Here is a 22,757-nt window from a genome sequence, read left to right on the forward strand (position 1 = left end):
TGAAGGTTGGGTTAGAAAGACCTAGCCTGCTTTTTAAGATGAGGAAAGGACTTGTTGTGTATATATGTGTGTGTGTAAGGTGATTACAGAGAGCTGTACTGACTGCATGATTTCTAAACTGTTTTTCAAAAAAAAAAAAAAAAAAAAAAATCCCTGACTGATGTTTTTATTTTTTGTGTGTTTCTCAGCATGTCTACAGAGTAGTTTGTGGCTCCAGTTAAGTGGACAGAAATAGGGGCACCATGTGAGTGGTAAGAATAGACTACATTTGAACAGTCGGTCATAAGGTTTGGAAATGTCACTGCTGGCAAAGGGCAAGGTTGAATCCAGTGTCCACTGTGCCCTTTGACCTGTCATAGTGAATATCCAGAGAGTAACAGGGATCACTAGGAACACTTCTTTAATGTTACTAATTGGAACATCAATTAATTATTATCAATTAATTACATTTTAAACACAAAATAGGTGCTTGTAATAGATTTCCAGGTGTTGTTAAATTTCCAGAAACCATGAATGAACCAGGGCAGGTGTAGCTGAACATACAGCCATCCCTCATTGCACCACTGGGGGGGAAGAAAAAAAAAAAAAATCAAACTGCAAGGTCCATTCAGTAGCTGTCCTGGAGCTTCTGATCATATCATGTGATTTTTCACAGCACTTCAAAAGCTTTCTGCTGTGAAAGTCTTGTAATATCATCCAAAGCTCCAGTGAAATTGTTTTTTTCAGCTGCTGTTTAATATGTACAACTCAATGAAACCTGGTCAGACAAACGCTGATGGTCCCTGCTGTGACTGTTACCTAAAAGGCTGTTTCCAAAGTTGAGAATGAACTTGAGTAACCAGCACATCTGAACAATTGAATTTATTAAATTAAAAAAAAAAAAATCACCATTAATCTTGTCTACATAGTACAAAACCCAAGTCAAATGATCACTGCTATTTGTCATTTTGTCATGGAATAACATCCTGGAAAAGAAACACCACTGACTGTCTGATGGACGTAAAATACCATATGCAGTTTTCTTGTGACTCGTAGTTGAAGCAGAGTGTGTGAGGGGAGTCGTGTGAGCTGTTCACACAAATGAAGATCAAGGTTTCACAGCACAAGGACACCACAGGTTTTCACATTTAGACTAGCTGGGACCTTGAAGGGTCCAAACTGGTTTGTAACTTGAGCCCTCCTCTCTGACATACAATCAGCCATACATTATGAAATGCTTGTTCAGCTGACCCTGTGAAGACCATCAGTGACCTAAAGGCTGATGGTCAGAACAAACAAAGACCTCACAATGCTGCATGCATGAAGAGACTCATCTCAGTAAACATCATTTCATTTTACATTGTTTTAAACAGGCCCCTGGTGATGCTCAGACTCTGGTCATTTAGGCACTCTTCATCCAACTGTGGTCATGTACAAGGGAACAGGTTACATCACCAGACATAAAATGTAATGTCACTTCAGAGACAAAGTCACAGAAGTTGCTCAAGTTCTGTAAGAAAATTAGTTTAATTAAATCAAATGACAGACACACCCACATAATATTAGCTAGGAAAAAAATGTGACATATATATAAAAACAAAACAATTAACATGACAGAAATAATGGACAGTGACACAATCCTGGCTAGGCATCTTCTCTTTCTGTGGTAATACAGAGTATCATCAATGTGTAGACTATCTTAGTTTCTCCTTCGACCACTTTAATCATTTACCTCTGACGGAGATGGAGGTGGTCTCACATGTATAAGCATTTTCTTCCTGTCGGGTGTTTCACATGATGGACTGAGAGTTTAGTGCAGATGTTGATGGCTGATTGAACAGAGCCATTAGAGGGGGACTCTATGCCAGGATTCTGCTGTAGTAACTGGGCTTGATGGGCTCTCATCCTCATTTTTTTTTAGCAGACTGGGTGAATGGGACAAAGGAGCACAGAGTCAGGCAAGGCTGGCTCCTGCAGAGAGAGTGGGGGTCATCAGCTATTTGCAGCTTCAACATACTCATGGCCAGTCAGTCAGTCAGTCAGTCAAAATGGGCAAAGTTTGGTTGAGGTGGGTGCAGGTTCTTGGTGGATCTTCTGTTGTTCCTGAGCCACCCTCAGCGCCACTCTGCCTATTAGTCTGTACAGCGAGTCAGGAGGACTGGCTTAGAAGCCCATGCCACCACCCATACCGCCCATGCCGCCCATTCCACCCATGCCGCCTCCTGGCATTTCCTTCTCCTCCTTGGGGATCTCCGTAACTACAGCCTCAGCAGTGGAGAGCAGGGATGCTACTCCTGCAGCGTCCAACAGGGCCGTCCTCACCACCTGTGGAGGGACGAAATGAGACTTTGCAGCCTTTCTTTGTTCTGCATGGAACACTGTGCAACACACTGTATGTGACCGTGATCAAATTCCAGAGTGTGTGTAGGGAGGAAGGTTTGGGCTGACCGCAAATGCACAAAGCAACGCTTTCACACAATTGCACATATAGCAAAGCTGCAGTTACACAACGTGATATTAGTGCTGCAAATAATAATTTTCCTCATTGATTAATCTGTCTTACTACATCAATCAATCGTTTCATCTATAAAATAGTGAAAAGAGCTCATGATGGTGTCTTCAAATGCTTGTTTTGCCAGTCCAAAACCTACAGATATTCAGTTTGCAATGAGAAAATCTTCACATCTGGATAGCTCTGCAATGAATTTCGTAATGGATTAATCATTCCCTATTTTTCAAGCAAAAACCTCATTTAAATGAATTAATTTTCATTTCCAAATGCTTTTCCACTTAGGAGTTTACCATCTGTACAACCCAAGAGACCCTCTCTCCTTAGACTCTCCAAACCACTAAGTGGCAGCGTTGACCTGGTTTTGATCTCTGATTGAGCAACAGGTGAGGACTGAGTGTGATCAGTGAGGGGACACTGCTCTCTGTACAGTCCAGGGGACTTTTTATACATCTGCCTGCTATCATGTCTCTCTTCCATACATGTGGTTAAGTGGGGAAGTCCAGTTTTTTTCTGACCTGACACCTCAAAGGCAAAACCTGATTGGTTGCTGAATGCTGTTTAACTAGGCAACACATCCACAATGAAGGAGCACTGTACCTTGGTGGGGTCAATGATGCCCTTCTCCACCATGTTGACGTACTCTCCCTGCATGGCATCGTAGCCGAGCTCGGATGATCCCTGCAAGATCTTCTCCACCACAAGTGAACCCTCCACACCTGCATTCTTGGCGATGGTCATGGCAGGGATTCGCAGCGCCCGTCTGATGATATCCACACCTGTTTGGAACAAGGTAGAGGGGAAATCATTTATGAAAACCATCAGGTTGACATCCATTGCTTCCTACACAGAACTGAAAATCTCTTGGAAAGATGGCTGCTTGGTTGACTTTACTGGTAATATCAACCCAGGAATATGGTCATGCCTGTAAAGCCCCTTCCAGTTTGTCAGGTGCACTTTTGATTTGCTAATCAGTGTGTTCTCCTGCAAAAGCTGCCTCAGTAAATCATTTCTGTTCTCACTCCTTGGGGAGACTTTGCTCTACTTGCACGTTCTGAATGGAATTCAGGGTTTCCCACCAATTAAGGAGACTGTGGCGGCCCGCATCGATGGTCAAACGAGACTGTGGCGGCCCACCACAGTCTCGTTTGCTTGTCTCACATAAAGCTATTTTTCAGTGAATAAATGCAAAATTCGTCTCCTCAATACCAAATCGTCTTCCTTTCCACCTGTCAATTAAAATTAAGGGGGGTTAGCACAAGAGGAGCAAGTTGGCTCTAACTTATCATTTGTCGATTTGTGAAAAATTAAGTGTTCATGGCAGGGTGCAGAGTGTGTCAGTAGTGTCACAATAGTGTGAGACTCAGTGTCAAGCTGCCTGAGTCTTAGCTGACTATTGGTGCAGCATGCATGTGCCAAGGTTATGGACAGCAAGTGTTCTTTGTTCATCGTTTTGTTTGACAGTGAAGATTGTTCACATGATTGATGTTAAGTTTTGTATGCTCTAAATGAATGAATGAGTGAGTGAATGAACAAATGAACAATTGATTGAATGAGTGAGTGAATGAATTAATGACTTTGTGTCATGGTTTTTTTTTTTTCAAGATTAAATTTGAAATATTCCTGATATGCCTTTGTATGTTCTTAAGGATGATACCAACCTGTTATGTTTATATACAGCAATTTATATTACATTCAGTGGTCTCAAAATGCCCTAAAGAGATACATCAGGCTTGAAAACGTACACACACACCCAACCCCAAGGGTCAGAGACCCTCCCACCACAGTCTCCTAAAATCCTGTGGGAAACACTGGAATTAACTCCTGATGATTTGGAAATGTGACTGTCTCATCCCTCTGACATTGATCTCAATGAGATTACCTGATTTAATACAGGTTACATATAAAATGAGATATTGAGTCTTAAAAGATTTCACCTTTAATTGTATTCCAAGATGTTTAAAGGAATATTGTTACTATAAAATTCAGTTTTAGTACATTTGAGGCATGTGCTCTACTCACCGATCTTCTGGTCAGCATTGGCAGTTTTGAGGCTATCAAGGCACGGAATGCAGCGCAGCAGGGCACAGCCTCCACCTGGAACGATGCCCTCCTCCACAGCTGCACGGGTGGCGTTCAGAGCATCTGTCACACGGTCCTTCTTCTCATTCACCTCCACATCACTTGTTCCTCCCACCTGAAATGGAGAGCATGCATCACAACTTTGTTTTTTTACTGCAAAACTACAGAGGTCAGCATTTAATACAATTTGCACTTGAGGCATACCTTGAGTACAGCCACTCCATCAGACAGCTTGGCCAGCCTCTCATTGAGCTTCTCCTTCTCGTAGTCACTGGTAGTGTTCTCCAGCTGCTCAGCAATCTCTGCTGCCCGTTTCTCAATTTCAGCTGGGCTGCCTCCTCCCTTCAGCAGCAAGGTGTCATCTTTGGTAATCTGCACCTCACCAACCTTACCAAAGTCATGAGCCTGGATGTCTTCAAGAGCCAGGCCCAGAGACTCATCTCCAAACACCTGGAGAAAGGAAAAGATACATTCATTTGAATTGTCTTTAGACATCAAGTCACACACTCAAAACTGAACATGAGGTGTGTAGAATTTCTCAAGTCACTTGATATTGAAAAGTGGACTTACAGTGCCCCCGGTGGCAATGGCCATATCTCTCAGCTGATTCTTCCTGTTGTCTCCGAAGCCTGGGGCCTTGACAGCTACCACCTGAAGCCCAACTTTGAGCCTACAAATGAAATTGAATATTCATAAATTTTAGCTGCCCTCTGTTTAATGTAATATTATCTGTCTGCTGGCTAACAGATTCAAGCTACACAACACACAAACAACATTTTAACTGGGTAAGTACCTGTTGAGCACCAAGGTGCTAAGGGCCTCGCCATCCACATCCTCAGCCACAATAACCAGTGGTTTGCGGTGCTGGTTGGCGATCTCCAGAGCTGGCACAATGCTTTGGACACTGGAGATCTTTTTCTCACTGAGCAGCAAGTAGGCATCCTGGAACTCACATTTCTGTCCTGGAAACAAAGACAAGAGATTTAGCATGGTACTTTTTATAGGCAAATATGAGGACAGGAAGTGCTCAACAGCTTGTTGTGTAGTTTAGCAAAGTGTAATGTGCAGATGAAGTCATACTAAGAAGGAACACCTTTACCTTTGGCAGTGTTGATGAAGTAAGGGGAGATGTAACCGCGGTCAAACTTCATACCCTCAATGATCTCCAGTTCATCATGCAGAGTCTTCCCATCCTGGGAATTAAAGCATGTACTGATTATGTCATTTCTCATAACAGAACAAGAGACTCTAGTCGCAGGTTTTATGCACTCCAGACCCATTAAGCAATCATTACAGCAGTAAATAAATATAGAAGTCTCAAACTAACCTTGACAGTGATGACTCCCTTGCGGCCCACTTTCTTCATGGCATTGGATATGATGTTACCAATCTCCACGTCACCATTGGCTGAGATTGTTGCAACCTTAAAGACCAAAGACATTATTAAGCCATTTCATAACAAATTTGAGATATGCAGCTACTTGTCATTTTTGTTCATTTATCACAAATTGTGTTTACCTGTGCAATCTCCTCTGGGGTTGTGACTGGTTTTGAGAGGTTCTTCAGCTCATTAATGACAGTTTCTACGGACATCATGACTCCACGGCGGATCTCCACAGGGTTAGCACCTTTGCTGATGGTGTCGAAGCCCTCCTTGGCAATGGCACGAGCCAAAACTGTGGCAGTGGTAGTGCCATCACCAGCCTCCTCGTTGGTGTTGTTGGCCACATCCTGCACCAGCTTTGCGCCAATGTTCTTGTACTTGTCCTTCAGGTCGATGCTCTTTGCCACTGTAACACCATCCTTGGTGACCTTAGGGCTGCCCCAGCTCTGCTCAATGATGACAGTGCGACCCTAGAATAAAGACAGTAGTGAAATGCAGTGACATTGAGGTCAGTGAGTTCAGAATTACATCTTGGGTGAATGTCAAATGAGTAATTTGAGTACTTCATATTACCTTTGGGCCCATTGTGACAGCCACAGCATCAGCCAGTAGGTCCACTCCTTGCAGCATGAGGGCACGAGCATCTGCTCCAAATTTGACATCCTTAGCGTAGGCTCGTGTGAGATGAGGAGCCAGCGCCCTGCACACTGGCCTCACCTGCCTCATGACTGTTGGTAAACGAAACATCTCTATGGGAAGAAAGGGCACAGAGGGAAACTTAAGCACAATGTCTGAGACCACGTCTTCCATTAATGATCACCAACCAGAGGTGTCCAATTCAATCAGCTACTGGCATATTTGTGAGGATTTTTGGTAGGGCTGTATCAAGAATATTTTACACATTGAAAACGAATGTGTTCACTATGTGATGAGTGGAGCCAAAGTACAAATAAATAATGATTCTCCAAACCCCTCTGTCCCTCCTGCCAACAGTCGCAGGACAGATTACAAGTTACAAAGGTTAACTGTGCCCCAAGTGGTCGCTAGTGGTATGACATGCCACCAGTGAATGAATGAGCCTCCTCTTGTGAGCTGCTCAAACACCTTCAGGGTTCTCCAAGTCACCTTCCACAAAAAGGTGCAATTGTAACCAAAAGAACATGTTACAGCAAAGCATACATTTAATGATGTAGGGATAGATAAGGATAGATATACTTTCACACCACCATACTAAATCTATCCCAAATCGGTCAGTTAAATGGTTTTGCAACTAATGTCTAATTAACTAATTGACTAATTGTCTCCAACTAACAGTCCAAATCCCCAAAATGTTCAAGTGACATTTATTTCATACAGTAATTTGAGTAAGTTACTACATTTGAGAATCTAGAACCAAGAGTTTGCCACGTTTTACCTGATAAATGTCTAGAAAGGGTTACCTGATTATTAACATTAATAATCTAATCTAATCCCATACACTAACATTACAAAGACATTGCCTGCGGTCATGTCCTAACCCCTCTGGACGTTGGCTTCGATACGCTTGCAAATCGTGTCTAGCTATCCAGTCACTGTTCTTTCGCGGGCAAACAACGATCTTAATTTCGAGATTCATCATTGAGACCAGCACTTGTACTGGCCTTAACTGTCACCGCATTATGAAAAGTATCCTCAAACCAGTTCCTGGTTACCCCACGTGCGCTCTTCAGGTCGTGCGTCACAAGGTCAAATTGTAAAAGCATGTGCGGAACTGCCTCACCATCCCTACTCAGCCTCATGAATGACCATACAAAGGCAGCGACTCTCTCATCAGGAATTACTCCGACATTACAAATACTTAATACTATGACTCTTCCTGCATCGCCATTCAAGTTGTCCACAGCAATCTTGCGGGCTACGACTCTAATAATGAAAGGTTTCATCAGTGTGACACGACCTTACTGACAAAATAAAATTCAATATTCGTCTAAGAGTCCATGAGTAACTTCGGTCTGTAGTCTGCTTTAGAGTGTATGTCCTTGCAGGTAAGAAGGAATATCTGTTAGCAAAGAGTAATTAAAGCTAGCATTGCTAAAAAGTGTTTCGCTGAGTGTCAAATCTTGGCTGGCGCAAAATCTACCATGAAATGCGCAGTGTTGGTCAAAAGTACATAAAATGTAATATTAGCTACAATGTTTGAAATATATTATAAAATGTCAGGACTTACTTGTGAGGTAAAACGCTTGTAGTGGCTACAGGCTGCTCGTCTGCAAGACGGAATGATATAATGACTGGACGTAAGGACAGCAGTATGGTGCAAAAAGGCTCTTGAGATGGGGAGTGCACATGGCCCATCACATCCGGGTAATTTACCGGCAAGCCCCGGACTATGAATAACTTCAAGCTAGTTTAGATAATTGTCTTATAATACTGTCTTTTTTAAAGAAACGAGCCGACGAGCTAAACATATTTATGGCTATCTATAACATTTTGTCGTAAGTCACATGTGAACATCTCTATGTATGGTTTTACTTCAGAACACATGTTGGTGCTCGTTCCCGGGCACACAATTCTAGAATTTTCGCGTGTGCCATTGGAGGAAAAAAATAAAGGTCAAAGTTGACGTTGTGCAATATTGCTCCGACTTGGAATGTGTGAATGACAGAGAAATAACCAAAATACGATTTAGAAATCGCCCGTGTATACTTTTGTATCACTGAATAATCTGCATAAATGGAAAGTCACGTTTCATGCTTTTTGCATTGGGTGTACTAGAATTTTCTGTTAGGCAACAAATTGGCCTTCAAGTTCATGGTAGGTATTGCGCATGCGTATAACAGTTCTGGATATTTCCTCACGTGGTGAGACTCCCCCTTAGTGTGTCAGATCCACGCTCACGGAGGAACCGGGGTGCAGCTTCACGCCGACTCTCAGACCCAACCGTTCTTATCACACGTCCAGAAATGGTAAGACACTTGGTCCGAAACTGTCAGTATTTGTATTGCAGAGTTCACAGAGAGCCGGCGGACCGTCCAAATTTGTCAGGATTCAGTTCTCTGCGACATTAACTGATTTGTCAGCTACCTTTAACATCGATTCACAAGGTCAAGCGGTTGAGAAGCCGAGTGAGAAGAGAACATTTGCTATCCACAGTCTTGTTTGTCTCAATATACACTGCAGAAACCGTTAGAGGAGAAGACAGGCGACTTTTATCTGGATCTCTGTCTTTAAACTTGAACCTGCAGCTACAAACTCACAGTCAGCTAACAAATATTTCTGCTCACTTGGTGAGCATTCGTTGGTTTTCTGTCATGGGACGGCCATCTGGGATCAGGCAAGAAATGTGTGAGAAATGGATCAAAAGCTAACCCATCCTGACATTCATCACTGCATCAGCGACATGTGTATGAATGAAGTGTCTGTGAGCGTAGAGACAGACCAGAATTCAGACTAGTGTGCCACGATTATCTTTTGAACTCAATTATTGTTATCCGATTCATCTGTCGTATTGCACTATGCATGCCCTTGATCAGTGAAAAATATAAATTACGTCCGCCTTTAAAGCACTTCCGACTTCCGGTACGTAATTCTGACGTCACGAACTAAACCCAGAATATGTCCGGTTAGAGCGAAAGCCTTGAAACACAGAACCTCAAAGTGTCAATAATTTCCTTGGTAACTTATTTGTGAAGTGAGTTTGTTTGCTGACAAAGTGTAGATGCTAATACAAAATTAGCTTGAAAAACCTGATTTCACAGTGATCTGAATTTTGTCTCTAGCACGAAGTACTGCATGAAATACACATGGTATTAATAGAACACAAGGATTTTGTTCAATAAGAAAATGGACCCATAAGTTGTTAGCTTATTAGATATATTTAACACTGGCTAAAGCTTCAGGAACTGCCCTGCAGTAAACTCTAATAATCAGCTTTTCCCGCTGATTCAACTTAATGGTCATTTTGGAGGCTGTAGTGTTTAGTGCTGTTGAATCCTCATTGATATTAATGGGGTGGACGAAATATTAGCAACACTGCAGTATAATAACAGGCCATCCAACTGACAGTTACAAAATGTGAGGCTAATCATGAACACCTTCTGCAAATTGTACCCCTACCACCTCATAACGTACTACAGAGAGAACCTTCAGGGAAACTGGACAAATTGGCCTTGAGTGTTATCTTGTAGTGTGAAAAACCTGGAGGACAGTTCATCAGCAAAATTGCAAGTTGTCTCAAAGTATTTCATCACTCATCTTTGTGTTTCCCTGCCCAGCCTGGAGTTAAACAGTCACAGAATAACTAACACCCCTCCCTCTCAGTCATTTAGTGGATCTGATCAGTCAACAAACTGGGACCTGTCCTTGTCCCCACCCTCCTTTACTCCCACTACCTCTCTCCCAAACAACCTTCACCCAAGGTCAGGTGTACATCTGCTGTTATCACACTGCTGTTGGCAGCTGGTGGTGTAAATCTAAAGCTGCTGTCCTCTCTCATTCATTTCCTGCCGCAAACTGAACACATTGCCTGAAATATGATTAAGAAATGTTAACTTTCGTCACATTAGTTTTGCACTATGTGACTTCACAAAGGCTGCCTTTGTCAGTAAGCTTCTCTTTTATGGTTTAGACACCATCTTTACTCCCATCTACTTCCCTTCCCACAGAATAGGCCTATTTTTTGTTATGTTGTATCAAATTATAAAGAAATTCTTATAATATAGTGATAATCTTATTAGTATATGCTTAGAGATGTTGAGAAACCCACTGTCGAAACAGGATCCATTGTCTTTGGGTTTTGTGTAACATAAAACCTGTCTCATACTCATGACAGCCCCCTTGTGGTATTCTTGGGTTACAGCGAATATCCAGATTTCAACAAAGAAAAATGTCATTATTATTTTGTAATTTCCTCTTTTTGTGGTCACTCACAGGCTTTCAGAAAATTCCTCCCCTTGTTTGACCGTGTGTTGGTGGAGCGCTTCACGGCAGAGACGGTAACAAAGGGCGGCATCATGCTGCCAGAGAAGTCTCAAGGAAAGGTGCTGCAGGCCACAGTGGTGGCAGTGGGACCTGGCTCTGTCAATCAGGTGATAAGTTATTCTCGGCCTAGGACTACAGCATATTCTCAGGGAAAAATATTAAGAGATTTTGGCAAAGTTAATATTAGAGATGTGTTGTTTTACATTTGTTTGGCTCTGGGGATTCTTGTAACTGTTGGTCTGATGTTTTTTTTTTCTAGAAAGGGGACTTACAGACAGTCAGTGTGAAGGTTGGAGACAAAGTACTCCTACCAGAGTACGGTGGAACTAAAGTCAGTCTGGACGACAAGGTGCAGTACAGCTGGCTTTTCAACTGAAACAAACATTTGCTTTTGTGCTTTTCTTAGCTAATAACTTATTCTATCTTCCAGGACTATTTCCTGTTCCGTGATGGAGATATCCTCGGTAAATACGTCGAATGAGTCATCATTTTCTTGTTGCAGTAGAACATGTCAAGTCCCTGTCACCCCCGTAGAGAGGAAATTAAGTTGCCTCTTTCACATCTGTTTTTTGTTTTCTTTTCTTATTGCAATTGTAAATAATTCTAATCACATTTTGTTACAATAATAAAGGTGAACTGTTGATTGCGGTCTTTTTATTTAATGATCTCATGCTCTTCTCGTAAAAGAGCCATCTTCATTGAATGGAAGTTGCTTAGGTGTACTTGTATCCTGCTGTTAAGAAAACATAAATGCCACATACAATAGATTCCTCAAACAGAAATGGACATGACTTGCTCAGAACAAGTTAAATCTGAGGATTTAATGCAAGATAATACCACTTAAGCTCACTTAATCTTTGTAATTTTGATAAGGGACTTAAACTATACAAGATATGGTGCAAATCTCATTTTGTGAAGAAGAACGTTAATGCTGTACTGCCAGTTATATTCCAGTACTCCAAGTAAAAGAGATTCAAATTAAAAAAAGGTGAAAGTATTATCAGCTAATGTTCTCAGCATCAAAAATAAAAGTACCTGTTATGTGAAATGGCATTTATACTTAAACATATATATTATTACTGATACGTTCATGTTTAAGCAGTATTTAATGTTGCAGGTGGTTGAGATGGAGCTAATTTTCAGTTTGCTATTCAACTGTCATAGTGGATTAACCTGTAATGAGGTCCCAGGTCAAACATTCTCTGTTAGGCCTCAACTGATAGAGGTGGTGGGCCTCTGTGTGGGGGCTAGTAATGAAGATGCCATGACACTGGAATCTCTGTGCATCTGATCTCCGTTTACTCTGACAATGACAGCTAATTAAGCACAAACTCCATGTAAATACAAGATAGAACCTATTGTCTCTCCACATACAGTATTCAGTCTACAGGGAGACAAAACTGCTTTGTTTGTGTTATGGTTTCAGAAGAAATCCAATAAAGATGTAAAAGAAGCAGACAGACAGTAAAGTTCCCAAGCACAGGGGTGTGCCGGTAAGGAGTAGTGAACGAACAGTGCTGCCACACATGTAATGCTAATATCACCTGCTACAACAAAAATACAAGACATAAAAAAGTTTTAACTATAATAGATTTTATGTCATTATACAAATAAGAGTTTACTGAACATGTGGCACAGTTACTCTGTCTTATGTATGAACATGTGGCCTCCATGCTGACTGTCAGCAGAGGAAACCTGCAGCCTTCATTATTTAACGACCCTCACAAAGTAACTGCCTCAGGCTTTCTTTCTGTTTGCCAGTCAGTTTGAGCTACTTCTAATTCAACAGTATTATTCAGAATATGTACCATAAGACACAATAAAGGCAACAGGATGAGATCACAAGATAAGGTAAAAAATACAGGACCCACGTTGGTTTTGTAAATAAGTGGTGCAAATTCTCAAAAAAATTCACGATTAATCAGTAGACAAATAGTGGACCTTGGACTATTGGGGCCCCTGCGGGTCTGGGGCCTGAACAGTTGCTAGCTTTGCCCTGTTTTCCCAGCTGTCCAGCTGTTGTGTGAAATTCTCATGTTTTACGACCTGGTCACATGTTTTATATGTAAAGTCTTCATCTGAAATAAAAATACATCTGAATACATAAATATATAATTACAATGAAATGAAAAAGAAATAGTAAGCTTTATGTTTCCCCCTCAAATAAACCAGCGTGTAAAAAACACTCCAATCAGTCAAAATGAAACATGACTTCATCATTATTGTTACTGTAGAATGTTTAAATTAACTCAAACAGAAATACTTCAGTCGAAGTAGCTCATTTGTAATGTAGTACAATACACGAATAAGAGTGCATTTAGTAAAACTTTGCCACTTATTTGACGTAAAACAATATTTGAGTCTGCCGCTTCGTGTTCAGCTCATATCCGAGTCCGGCGCTACAACACAGCCGCTAACGAACATCCGGGTATTCTGTCGAGATGGTCATGGCGGAGGGTACTGCAGTTCTCAGGAGGAACCGGCCTGGAACCAAGGCAAAGGTACGTTTCACCTACCAGAAATACTTAAAAATTGTTGTAAAGAACCCCCCACGACCACGCGGTGTTGTCTCGTTTGAATCTCATAGTTTTACTCACGTCTTTTGTCGACAATTTGATTGCAGACAACATATAGGAAGGGCCTGACCTGGAAATGGCCAGCTAGCTAATGTTAGCTGTTGCTCCGTCTAGTTCCTGGTGTAATGTTAACTTAACGTTACATGACTTAGGTTTTACTGTACGCTTCGTTGCTTCGTGTAATAACCATTGCTACCAAAATAATTATATAGCCAATTTGGCGAATGAAGTTAACTCCCGATTCTCAAACACACACCCGTGGCTAACTTCAAACCTAGCGTAAATGCTCTTTAGCTGTTTGCTTTGCAGGAAGCAGTCGCACCCCAGCTGACGTTAAGTCACTTAAGCAAGTGTCAGGTTAGCTCCGAAGCTGTGTGTAATGGAGGCTGTTAAGTTTGACAATACGGTATTCTCCCAGCAAAACTAGCTCAGCAGTGTTTCTTTTTCCGTCATACTTAAAACTACAATTAGTTAACGTTAGCGTCTTCCATACGTTAGTCGTCAAATGTGTTATAACGATAGAGTTGCCTAAATGTTGTTGTTAAACGTCGAATGACAGTTGTGTCGTAATGTTTTTACTTTAGTGCCAGCTTAGGTCCGCTTTGAGTGTAGGCTAAAAATGTTCTCCTTCCATGTACAGGATTTCTACAACTGGCCGGATGAATCATTTGAGGAGATGGACAGCACCCTGGCTGTCCAACAGGTGTGTGGTGCCATGTCATGTATTGCTCGTGTGTGGGTGTCATTCGTGTCCAGGTTTGGGTTTGTGTGGACACCATGATATCATTTGTATGCAGGTTTGATTAGAAATCAGTGTCGAGGAATTCACATATGAGTGAATAAGTTACCTGAGTCATTCATTTGAAAATGTGTATGATAAGCATGACTGAAGGTTCCTTTACACAATCTAATCAAGGATTTAATGATTATTATGTAGAAGTATAAACAATTATACGTGAATAACTAGTGATCAGGAAATCGGCCACATCAGCAAAATAAGTTCAGAATAATTATGGCTGGAAGGACGAGTTCTTATTCTGTCATGTCTGTCCTGAATGGCATTCACATGCTCACATTTACACCGAGAGAACAGGAGGAATGTTTGCTGTAATGAATTCTCATGTCCATATTTGCCTTGAAGGGATCCCAGAATTCCCCTAGAATTTTTTTCAGGCCCGGTGGCACCCACTGAAAAAACCCTAAACAGACGAGACGCGTGGGATGGTGTATTGGCGCAGTTGGATTAAGTCAGGTGGCACAGCAGGCAGTCTGCAAGTCTGCAATTATTATATTTGCATTCAAATTTTTGTTCACCCAGACTGTATTCTAGATCACCAGGAGAGGGTGACTTAATAAGGTGCATGTATTGCATACAAGTGGAACATGCTTGATTACACATTGGCACTTCAACCACACAGTGTGCATTGTTCTGTGCTGCACTTGATTTTTCTCGGTTAAGAGAAGAACTTCACCAAAGCTTAGTGGTAGGGGAATTTCCTACACATAATTGAGATTCTTCAGTTATAAATAATTTAAACATTTAACAAACATTAAACATAGAAGTTTTTTATTCATTTTATTATAAAAGAGTTACATACATTTGACAATGCCTGGGGAAAAATGATGGTTCTAGTGGAAAACTAGCCTATTGTCTGTGTTATTTTCATCATTATTGCTTACCAAAAAAAAAAGAAGCTCAATCAGAACAAAAATATAAGCTAAACAACAAATTGGAAACTTACCATGGGGAGTGTGGTACAACCACGGGCTGTATTTATGGTTATTAAGCCATTCGGGATCCCAGCCAGATGTTCTGTGTTTAGCTGTATTTTTTTTGACTGGGTTACCAGTCGGAGTCGGGGTTGGCAATCAGAGCAGGGTCACCCGTCGGATCACGGCCGTCAGTCGGAGCGGGGTCACCCGTGGGACAGGTGTCAGCGGCAGTAATGGTCCTCGAGCAGCCCCCCTCTCCACTGCAGTCTGCCCCCCTTTCTTCCATCTCACCTGCACCTGTCATTTTTTTTTTTTTTTTTTTTTTAGAGTTGCCTCTGTTACTCCCCCTTCATCTATTTTCCTTGGCTCCAGAGTCTGGCAGAAAAACTTCTTTACATTAAGTTGTCTGTCGTCCGCGATATTTTTTCTTTTCTTCGGTGGCGCCATAGTTGGCTAGCTACAAACCTTAAACATCACATAAAATATGCCCGCGCTCTCAGCAGCGGTACTCGCATCGTTACTAGGCAACGAAGCAGGTTGACTCAAGTTGCGCTGCACAGAGGCGCTCCTAAACGTAAATGATTATTGATTTATGAAGGAATGGATAGGTGGCTTATTTTTGGCATATTATTATTATTATTTTTTTTTTTTATTTGGCCTGGCGGGGGGTCTTCTACAACGGTAGGCGAAATACTGGATCCCTTCCTATTCCAATTTCCACTGTGAGCGAGGGGGACACATTCTTATTCAGTGAAAAAATGCATTCCTAAGGTCAGCTGAAGTTTATATGAGGCTTCGGCAGCTGCAGTCAGCCAAATCAGTGGAGTATCTTCCAATGTTAGACTTTTTAGTGCAGCTTTTTTTCTTTGTGTTACTGTTGCTCCACCGCAGCTCAGCAAGGAAAGGCTGTTTAGGAAAACCCAAAGAGGGAACTTCACTCTGTAACTTGGAAAAATGCCGAGCGATTTAAGAATGGTCCAACTGAGAAGAACCACAGGTTTACAAACAAATGTGAAGAAGTGGGGTCCCCATACATGAGGTGTGTCACTTGTGTTCACCATAGAAGTAGCAGCTTATTTGTTTTTATACTTTTAGTGGCCTAAAAGGATGTGGCTTGCTGCATGTCTGTGCATCATACTCCAGTGCTTCCCCTGTGATTTGCACAGGCTTGGCGGGCTGCCAGGCCAACAGCAACCCTGCCAGACATCAATGTCAAAAATAACATAAATATAAATAAATTGGAAAATTAGTGATTTGCCTTTGTGGAGGCCTCTGTGTGGCACTGTTCCAAAGCATGAGTCAGCCTCTGTGTTGTTGCCTGGACTGCCACGACCAGTGTTTCCCCTATAGTCATTCTGCTTGATTGGTATACACACACACACACACACACACACACACACACACACACACACACACACACACACACACAGTGGAGGAGGGACAGCTGAAGTGAAGGTAATGTGGTTATTTAAATTTCAGAATGGAATTGGTTATGGTGGTTGAATGAGTGTTTACTTGTTTTTTCCCAGTAGAGTCATGACAGTTAATGTGGGCCTTGTGGATTATCTGTGTATTATGGCTGTGTCAAGATGATCACGTTGCTGTGGCTGAGTGAGGGTCTCTACTAAAGTGTGTTTGATGGCTCTGTTTCAGTACATTCAGCAAAATATTAGATCAGATTGCTCCAATATCGACAAAATCCTGGAACCTCCGGAGGGTCAGGATGAGGGGGTCTGGAAATACGAGCATCTCAGGTATGTTCAAAGTTTCATCCAAAATATTTTCAGCACTTGACAAGACAGCATGTAATATTTCAATGGACCCGTTTATATCAGAAATATTTGGGTATGGGAGTGTGCCACAAAGATTCAAGGAGCAAGAGAAATATGACTAAAACAATAATCACAAACAAAATGAAATAAAACCAGCAACAATACAAGAAATGAATGAGTTGAGCATCTGGGAACGATTATCCACATAATGAAGGGAAACCAGATTACTCTATTTTTTTTTAAGTGGTCCACTGATAGTGAATTTCAGTTTCTCAATTTGATGACAGATCATGACCTCCTTGATCCATTGTAAAGGACAGGCAGCTTTCTGATTCAAGAGCATTCATTCAGCTAGCAGTGAAGCAAATGTTTAAGTCTTAAACTGATAGGATGTGATGTTATGCTCTGTTGAAGGTTCACCAAACAATGCCATAAATGGATTTGGGTCTCTTGTTTTGTTGCAGATGTATGAGAACACCTCATATGCTGCTATTCAGGGGTTGTGAGTTTCTAGAAGAATGTTTTGGAGCTGTTGCTCAAACATGTTGATGAGAGGGAGAGTGGGGTGACATATCCCAGCCCTTAGCTAACATGTAACACCTACCCAGTAAATGTGTTTAAATCTTATTAAAAAGGATCACAAAGATGAAAACCAGCTTGCTGAAGCAGAAATGGTCGTATATGTGACAGGTTTACTCTCTCATGCTCATTTCCCATCTTACTGTTCTCTTCTTCTGTTGTATTTGTAGGCAGTTCTGCCTGGAGCTCAATGGATTAGCTGTAAAACTACAGGTAAGTGATCTAAATCAGCAGATATACAAACCAGTATTTATTTTCACATTTGAAGACACTTGTATTTAAGGATTTAGTTTCAATCTTGTGTCAGTATCAAAAGCATATATCTGAGTGAAATGCAATTTAAGCTTTTAAAGGACCATGGTTTTGGAAATAAGCTGTTGGTTTACCTGTTTGTCAGGAAACATGACACCAATTCATCCACATGTTCCCCACCAGATTATTTGGTCAGTGTGCTTTAGGAGTCTGCTGTAATCACAGCTACTGTTAGTGTCGCTGTCTCACCAGCAAATTTGAGCGTGGTACATTAAACGCACTGAAAGAGATGAAAGGACAAGTTAGTCCTCCTAACGGATGCTTCAAAGACATGTTCATTTTGACTTTGTATCAACGTAATATCAGCTGCAGCGATGCCTGTCTTGCCTCCTTCAGAGTGAGTGCCATCCAGACACCTGCACCCAGATGACAGCCACAGAGCAGTGGATCTTTTTATGTGCTGCCCACAAGACACCCAAAGAGGTGAGGCAAGACTGGTTTGTCAGTACTTTTCATCACCTCTCTGAAGGGTCCGTTCACATCATGATGGATTTGTCTCTGCCTTTGTGTGAGGTCAAATAGAAACTATCAGTGACAGTTATGTGTGTGCTTTGTGCTGCTGCATCCACAGTGTCCTGCCATTGATTACACCAGGCACACGCTGGACGGAGCTGCCTGTCTTCTCAATAGCAACAAATACTTCCCCAGCAGGTTAGTTGTCTTCCTGAAACCTGCAATAACTGATGTTTCTGGCCACTTGGGAGCAGTCGAAGCAAGTTTTGAACACAGTACAGTGTTTCCCACAGGATTTTAGGAGACTGTGGTGGGAGGGTCTCTGACCCTTGGGGTTGGGTGTGTGTGTACGTTTTCAAGCCTGATGTATCTCTTTAGGGCATTTTGAGACCACTGAATGTAATATAAATTGCTGTATATGAACATAACAGGTTGGTATCATCCTTAAGAACATACAAAGGCATATCAGGAATATTTCAAATTTAATCTTGGAAAAAAAAAAAAAAATGACACAAAGTCATTAATTCATTCACTCACTCATTCAATCAATTGTTCATTTGTTCATTCACTCACTCATTCAATCAATTGTTCATTTGTTCATTCACTCACTCATTCAATCAATTGTTCATTTGTTCATTCACTCACTCATTCAATCAATTGTTCATTTGTTCATTCACTCACTCATTCATTCATTTAGAGCATACAAAACTTAACATCAATCATGTGAACAATCTTCACTGTCAAACAAAACGATGAACAAAGAACACTTGCTGTCCATAACCTTGGCACATGCATGCTGCACTAATAGTCAGCTAAGACTCAGGCAGCTTGACACTGGCCGTTTCTCAATACCAAGTACGCCAAGTTCGGACTTACGAACTTGGCAGTTCGGACTTAGCAAGTTCGACTTAGGAGTACAGTCTCTCCAGGACGGGAGGACGCAGGACCGTCATTCTGCAATTGGGACAGCAGCGTACTTGATGACGTTAGCAGGACGACACATCTCCGAAAACTTTGGATCAAATTTTAAACTACGCGCTATCGTGATGAATCGACCACAGATTTTAAGTTTTAACATCCACTTTCTCACATAAAATAATCTTAAAACCATATTCCGTACTACTAAAACAGCAGTATTTCCAAACTTGTAACTTATAGTTGTGAGTCCTCTCCTCCGGCATCGTTGCGACGAAATGCATTCTGGGATACGTGGTTGCCCCAAGTCCGCACAAGTCACCATCCGATGCATCCTCGATAAAGTGGGAGGGGCAAGAACACATCCGGGTATTTGAGCGTACTTGTCGAGATGCGGACTTGAGAATTGGAACAGTACTTGGACTCAGAGTGATGACGTTTCTCAAGTACACAAGAACACAAGTACAGAGAAGAACGCATATTGAGAAACGGCTACTGAGTCTCACACTATTGTGACATTACTGACACACTCTGCACCCTGCCATGAACACTTAATTTTTCACAAATCGACAAATGATAAGTTAGAGCCAACTTGCTCCTCTTGTGCTAACCCCCCTTAATTTTAATTGACAGGTGGAAAGGAAGACGATTTGGTATTGAGGAGACGAATTTTGCATTTATTCACTGAAAAATAGCTTTATGTGAGACAAGCACATCCATCACAGCAACAGCCAACTTCCAACAGGCACCTAACAAGTTTTCTTTAGCGCATCATGACACCATGGAGTCTGTAAACACAAGCAGTAAAAGTGCACTGGCCATCTGAAATAATACTTTTAAGCCATAACCTCACCCCTCTTCACCGATAAGGCTGTGGCAGAGTCACTGACTCAGTGCTGTCGGATCCCTCTTTTCTTTATCTTTTTTTTTTTTTTTTTTTTTCTCGCCGACGAGAGATATTAAATAATTAATTTCATGTTAATTTTTATAAGCGGGTAGAGAGAAAGCACAAACGACAGAGGGATGAGAGAGAGAAATAGCGTGAGCAGGATAGGGAGAAATAGCGGAAAAGTAGCCAGCTACCGGGAAATCAGCACCAGGGATAGGAAAGTTAGACTCTGTTTGGTGTGTTAGAAGTTGACTGGTGCAATGAGATCAGCAACATGGCCGACACTGCTCCGTTATCGAACTTGATACCTTCCCAAAAGAGAAGTTACACTTACCTCACACAATCTTGAAATGCCGTCCTGGCCTGCTGTCATGTATGGATGCGGTGTCGCCGGATCGCGCCAAATGCAGCAGACAGTAGGACCGTCTATGAACGCGACCTGTTGGCGCGTGCGTGCGTGTTCACGCGCGCGCTCTCGCTCGCGGGCTATAGAGTAGAGTAGGTTCATGGTTGAATCCTTTATTGGAGCTTTGCTTTGGTATGAATATCACCCATGATGGCATTGCACTGCCTTTTATTCAGCAGGTAAAATGTTACACACTGACCATTGTCTGCTTTGTCTTTACAGGGTGAGCATCAAGGAGTCATCAGTGGCCAAACTGGGCTCTGTCTGTCGTCGCATCTATAGGATATTCTCTCATGCCTACTTCCATCACCGCCAGATATTTGACAAGTATGAGGTAGGCACAATTGCAATTACTCTCAAATGCAAACTTTATAACAGAGACTAAAACTTTCTTGCCAGTACATAATAGTACCACGTATATTACACAGCCAATACCAGGGATGACTTTGGAATCTACATCCTTGTATAATTTATTCTAACTGTGTTTCTTATCTTCTTCAAAGATTTTATGAACTGATCAGTAAAGTTGCTAAATTGTGTCATGTTAAAATGTCAAACAAGACTGCAGAACAGTGAAGAATCAAGAGATTTCATTGGTGTGTGTGTGTGTGTGTGTGTGTGTGTGTGTGTGTGTGTGTGTGTGTGTGTGTGTGTGTGTGTGTGTGTGTGTGTGTGTGTGTGTGTGTGTGTGTGTGTGTGTGTGTGTGTGTGTGTGTGTGTGTGTGTGTGTGTGTGTGTGTGTGTGTGTGTGTGTGTGTGTGTGTGCTCGCAGAATGAAACGTTCCTTTGTCACCGGTTCACACGCTTTGTAATGAAGTACAACCTGATGTCCAAGGACAACCTGATCGTGCCCATTCTGGAGGAGGAAGTGCAGAACACCTCATCAGCTGGGGAGAGCGAGGCCTAACATACGGATGCTGCCATAAGGGAGACACATGTAAAAACAAAGTTTTACACATTACCGTGGAGACACATTCACACACCTGCATATATAGGACACACACAAACACACACACACACATATATATATACATATATATATATATATATATATATATACATACACACTACAGTGTATTAAGGCTCCTGTCTAGTAACACTGTCCATGTCCCTCCACCCTTGTCACCTGTGTCTGTCTCAAAGGAAGTAAGGGTAAAGAATACCAGGAGCAGAGTTCAGCCATGCCTGCAGGACAAGATGACCTTTTCCATCCTATCCACACACTCTGCCATTCAGATTCACACCATGTCTCTGCTCCTAGTGACACGCTCGTGTCTGGATGCAGTCTGCTGTGACACTACTCCTTTAGGGAAGCCCTTTTCCTTAATCTTCTTTAAGCAGCTGGATTTGCAAAAACCTATGTAACCATGGTGACCTGTATTGTTGACAAAGGCACACACTGACAGCCTCCCCCTCTGTATATAACCCCCACTCCCTCTCTATTAATTCACTATCATGTTTTCTGATGGTGCTTCACTCTTTTGTGTCTGCTTCCGTTCTCTATTTGCTTGTGTTGCCTACCAGCCTGTTTGGGGGTGTCCCATGAAATGGATCACTAAATTAGCCTGCTGACTTAATAATGCTATTAAAACACAATGTAGGTGTGTGGCTTGTGTGATAGTGAACAATAACAAACTTAATCTCTAGCTTTGTAAGTGTACTAGCAGTCAGATATTCTTTCTCTTGGGCCTCTGAAATGATGTTTTGGAGTATTTAGGAAGGCTTGCTGGCTAACTCTGATCCTGCTTTGTGACATGCCCCCATTTTAATACTGTGTAAATGTGCCTGATATTGCTCTTTCCTTGACATAAAAGTAGCTGAAGCCGTGACTGTATGGGCAGACACTGAGCTGCTCTAAGCTAGTTTTTACCGCTTTAAGCATTTGATGAGTAAATACCACAAGGACAGATGGAATATCGGCTACATTTAAGTATTGGAGCACAACCTCCTTTCTTTTACCCTCTCCCTCATTAAGTTATTTTGTGGGAGGAGTCTTGTCAATCCAACCCACTTTTTTTTAATGGACTAAAAAATTTTGTTACTGTTGACATTTTCATGATGTCTGTTAATAAAAAAGACCTATTATTGAGGCGGCTGTGTGGACATTTTAATACTATTCAGTGATGCCAAACTTAATCCATTCATGCCAAGATGAAGTCAGAGTGGAGTGAGGTGTAACTGTGATGAACGCTGCGGAGGATGCTGTTCATGGGACACAACTCACAAAGC

The 22,757-nt window shown here is 41.8% G+C and overlaps 2 protein-coding genes across 5 annotated transcripts; one reads left to right on the plus strand and one right to left on the minus strand.

Annotated features, from left to right (window-relative positions):
* Positions 1 to 1,886: 1,886 nt before the first annotated feature.
* On the minus strand, positions 1,887 to 8,275 carry hspd1 (heat shock 60 protein 1). Its single transcript, XM_070975548.1, has 11 exons — positions 8,161 to 8,275; positions 6,528 to 6,703; positions 6,089 to 6,424; positions 5,898 to 5,993; positions 5,670 to 5,763; positions 5,364 to 5,532; positions 5,141 to 5,240; positions 4,775 to 5,020; positions 4,511 to 4,685; positions 3,089 to 3,267; positions 1,887 to 2,304 (listed from the first exon to the last, which is right to left on the minus strand). The coding sequence occupies exons 2-11, from the start codon at positions 6,699 to 6,701 to the stop codon at positions 2,143 to 2,145; spliced, it is 1,731 nt and encodes a 576-aa protein (XP_070831649.1). The 5' UTR covers positions 6,702 to 6,703; positions 8,161 to 8,275; the 3' UTR covers positions 1,887 to 2,142.
* A 513-nt stretch (positions 8,276 to 8,788) lies between these two features.
* LOC139340348 (MOB-like protein phocein) lies at positions 8,789 to 22,618 on the plus strand. Of its 4 annotated transcripts, none has more exons than XM_070976130.1 (9): positions 8,789 to 8,899; positions 10,865 to 11,020; positions 14,130 to 14,192; positions 16,856 to 16,956; positions 17,724 to 17,766; positions 18,202 to 18,288; positions 18,437 to 18,516; positions 20,751 to 20,862; positions 21,301 to 22,618. In XM_070976130.1, the coding sequence occupies exons 1-9, from the start codon at positions 8,897 to 8,899 to the stop codon at positions 21,433 to 21,435; spliced, it is 780 nt and encodes a 259-aa protein (XP_070832231.1). In that variant the 5' UTR covers positions 8,789 to 8,896; the 3' UTR covers positions 21,436 to 22,618. The 4 variants fall into 4 exon arrangements, with proteins under 4 accessions (XP_070832231.1, XP_070832230.1, XP_070832229.1 ...); XM_070976128.1 differs by lacking the exons at positions 8,789 to 8,899; positions 10,865 to 11,020 and adding an exon at positions 13,348 to 13,414 and having other exon boundaries at positions 21,301 to 21,465; positions 21,672 to 22,618; XM_070976127.1 differs by lacking the exons at positions 8,789 to 8,899; positions 10,865 to 11,020 and adding an exon at positions 13,348 to 13,414.
* Positions 22,619 to 22,757: the final 139 nt, after the last annotated feature.

The sequence above is a fragment of the Chaetodon trifascialis genome, chromosome 12, assembly GCF_039877785.1.
Source record: "Chaetodon trifascialis isolate fChaTrf1 chromosome 12, fChaTrf1.hap1, whole genome shotgun sequence".
Lineage (NCBI taxonomy): Eukaryota > Metazoa > Chordata > Actinopteri > Chaetodontiformes > Chaetodontidae > Chaetodon > Chaetodon trifascialis.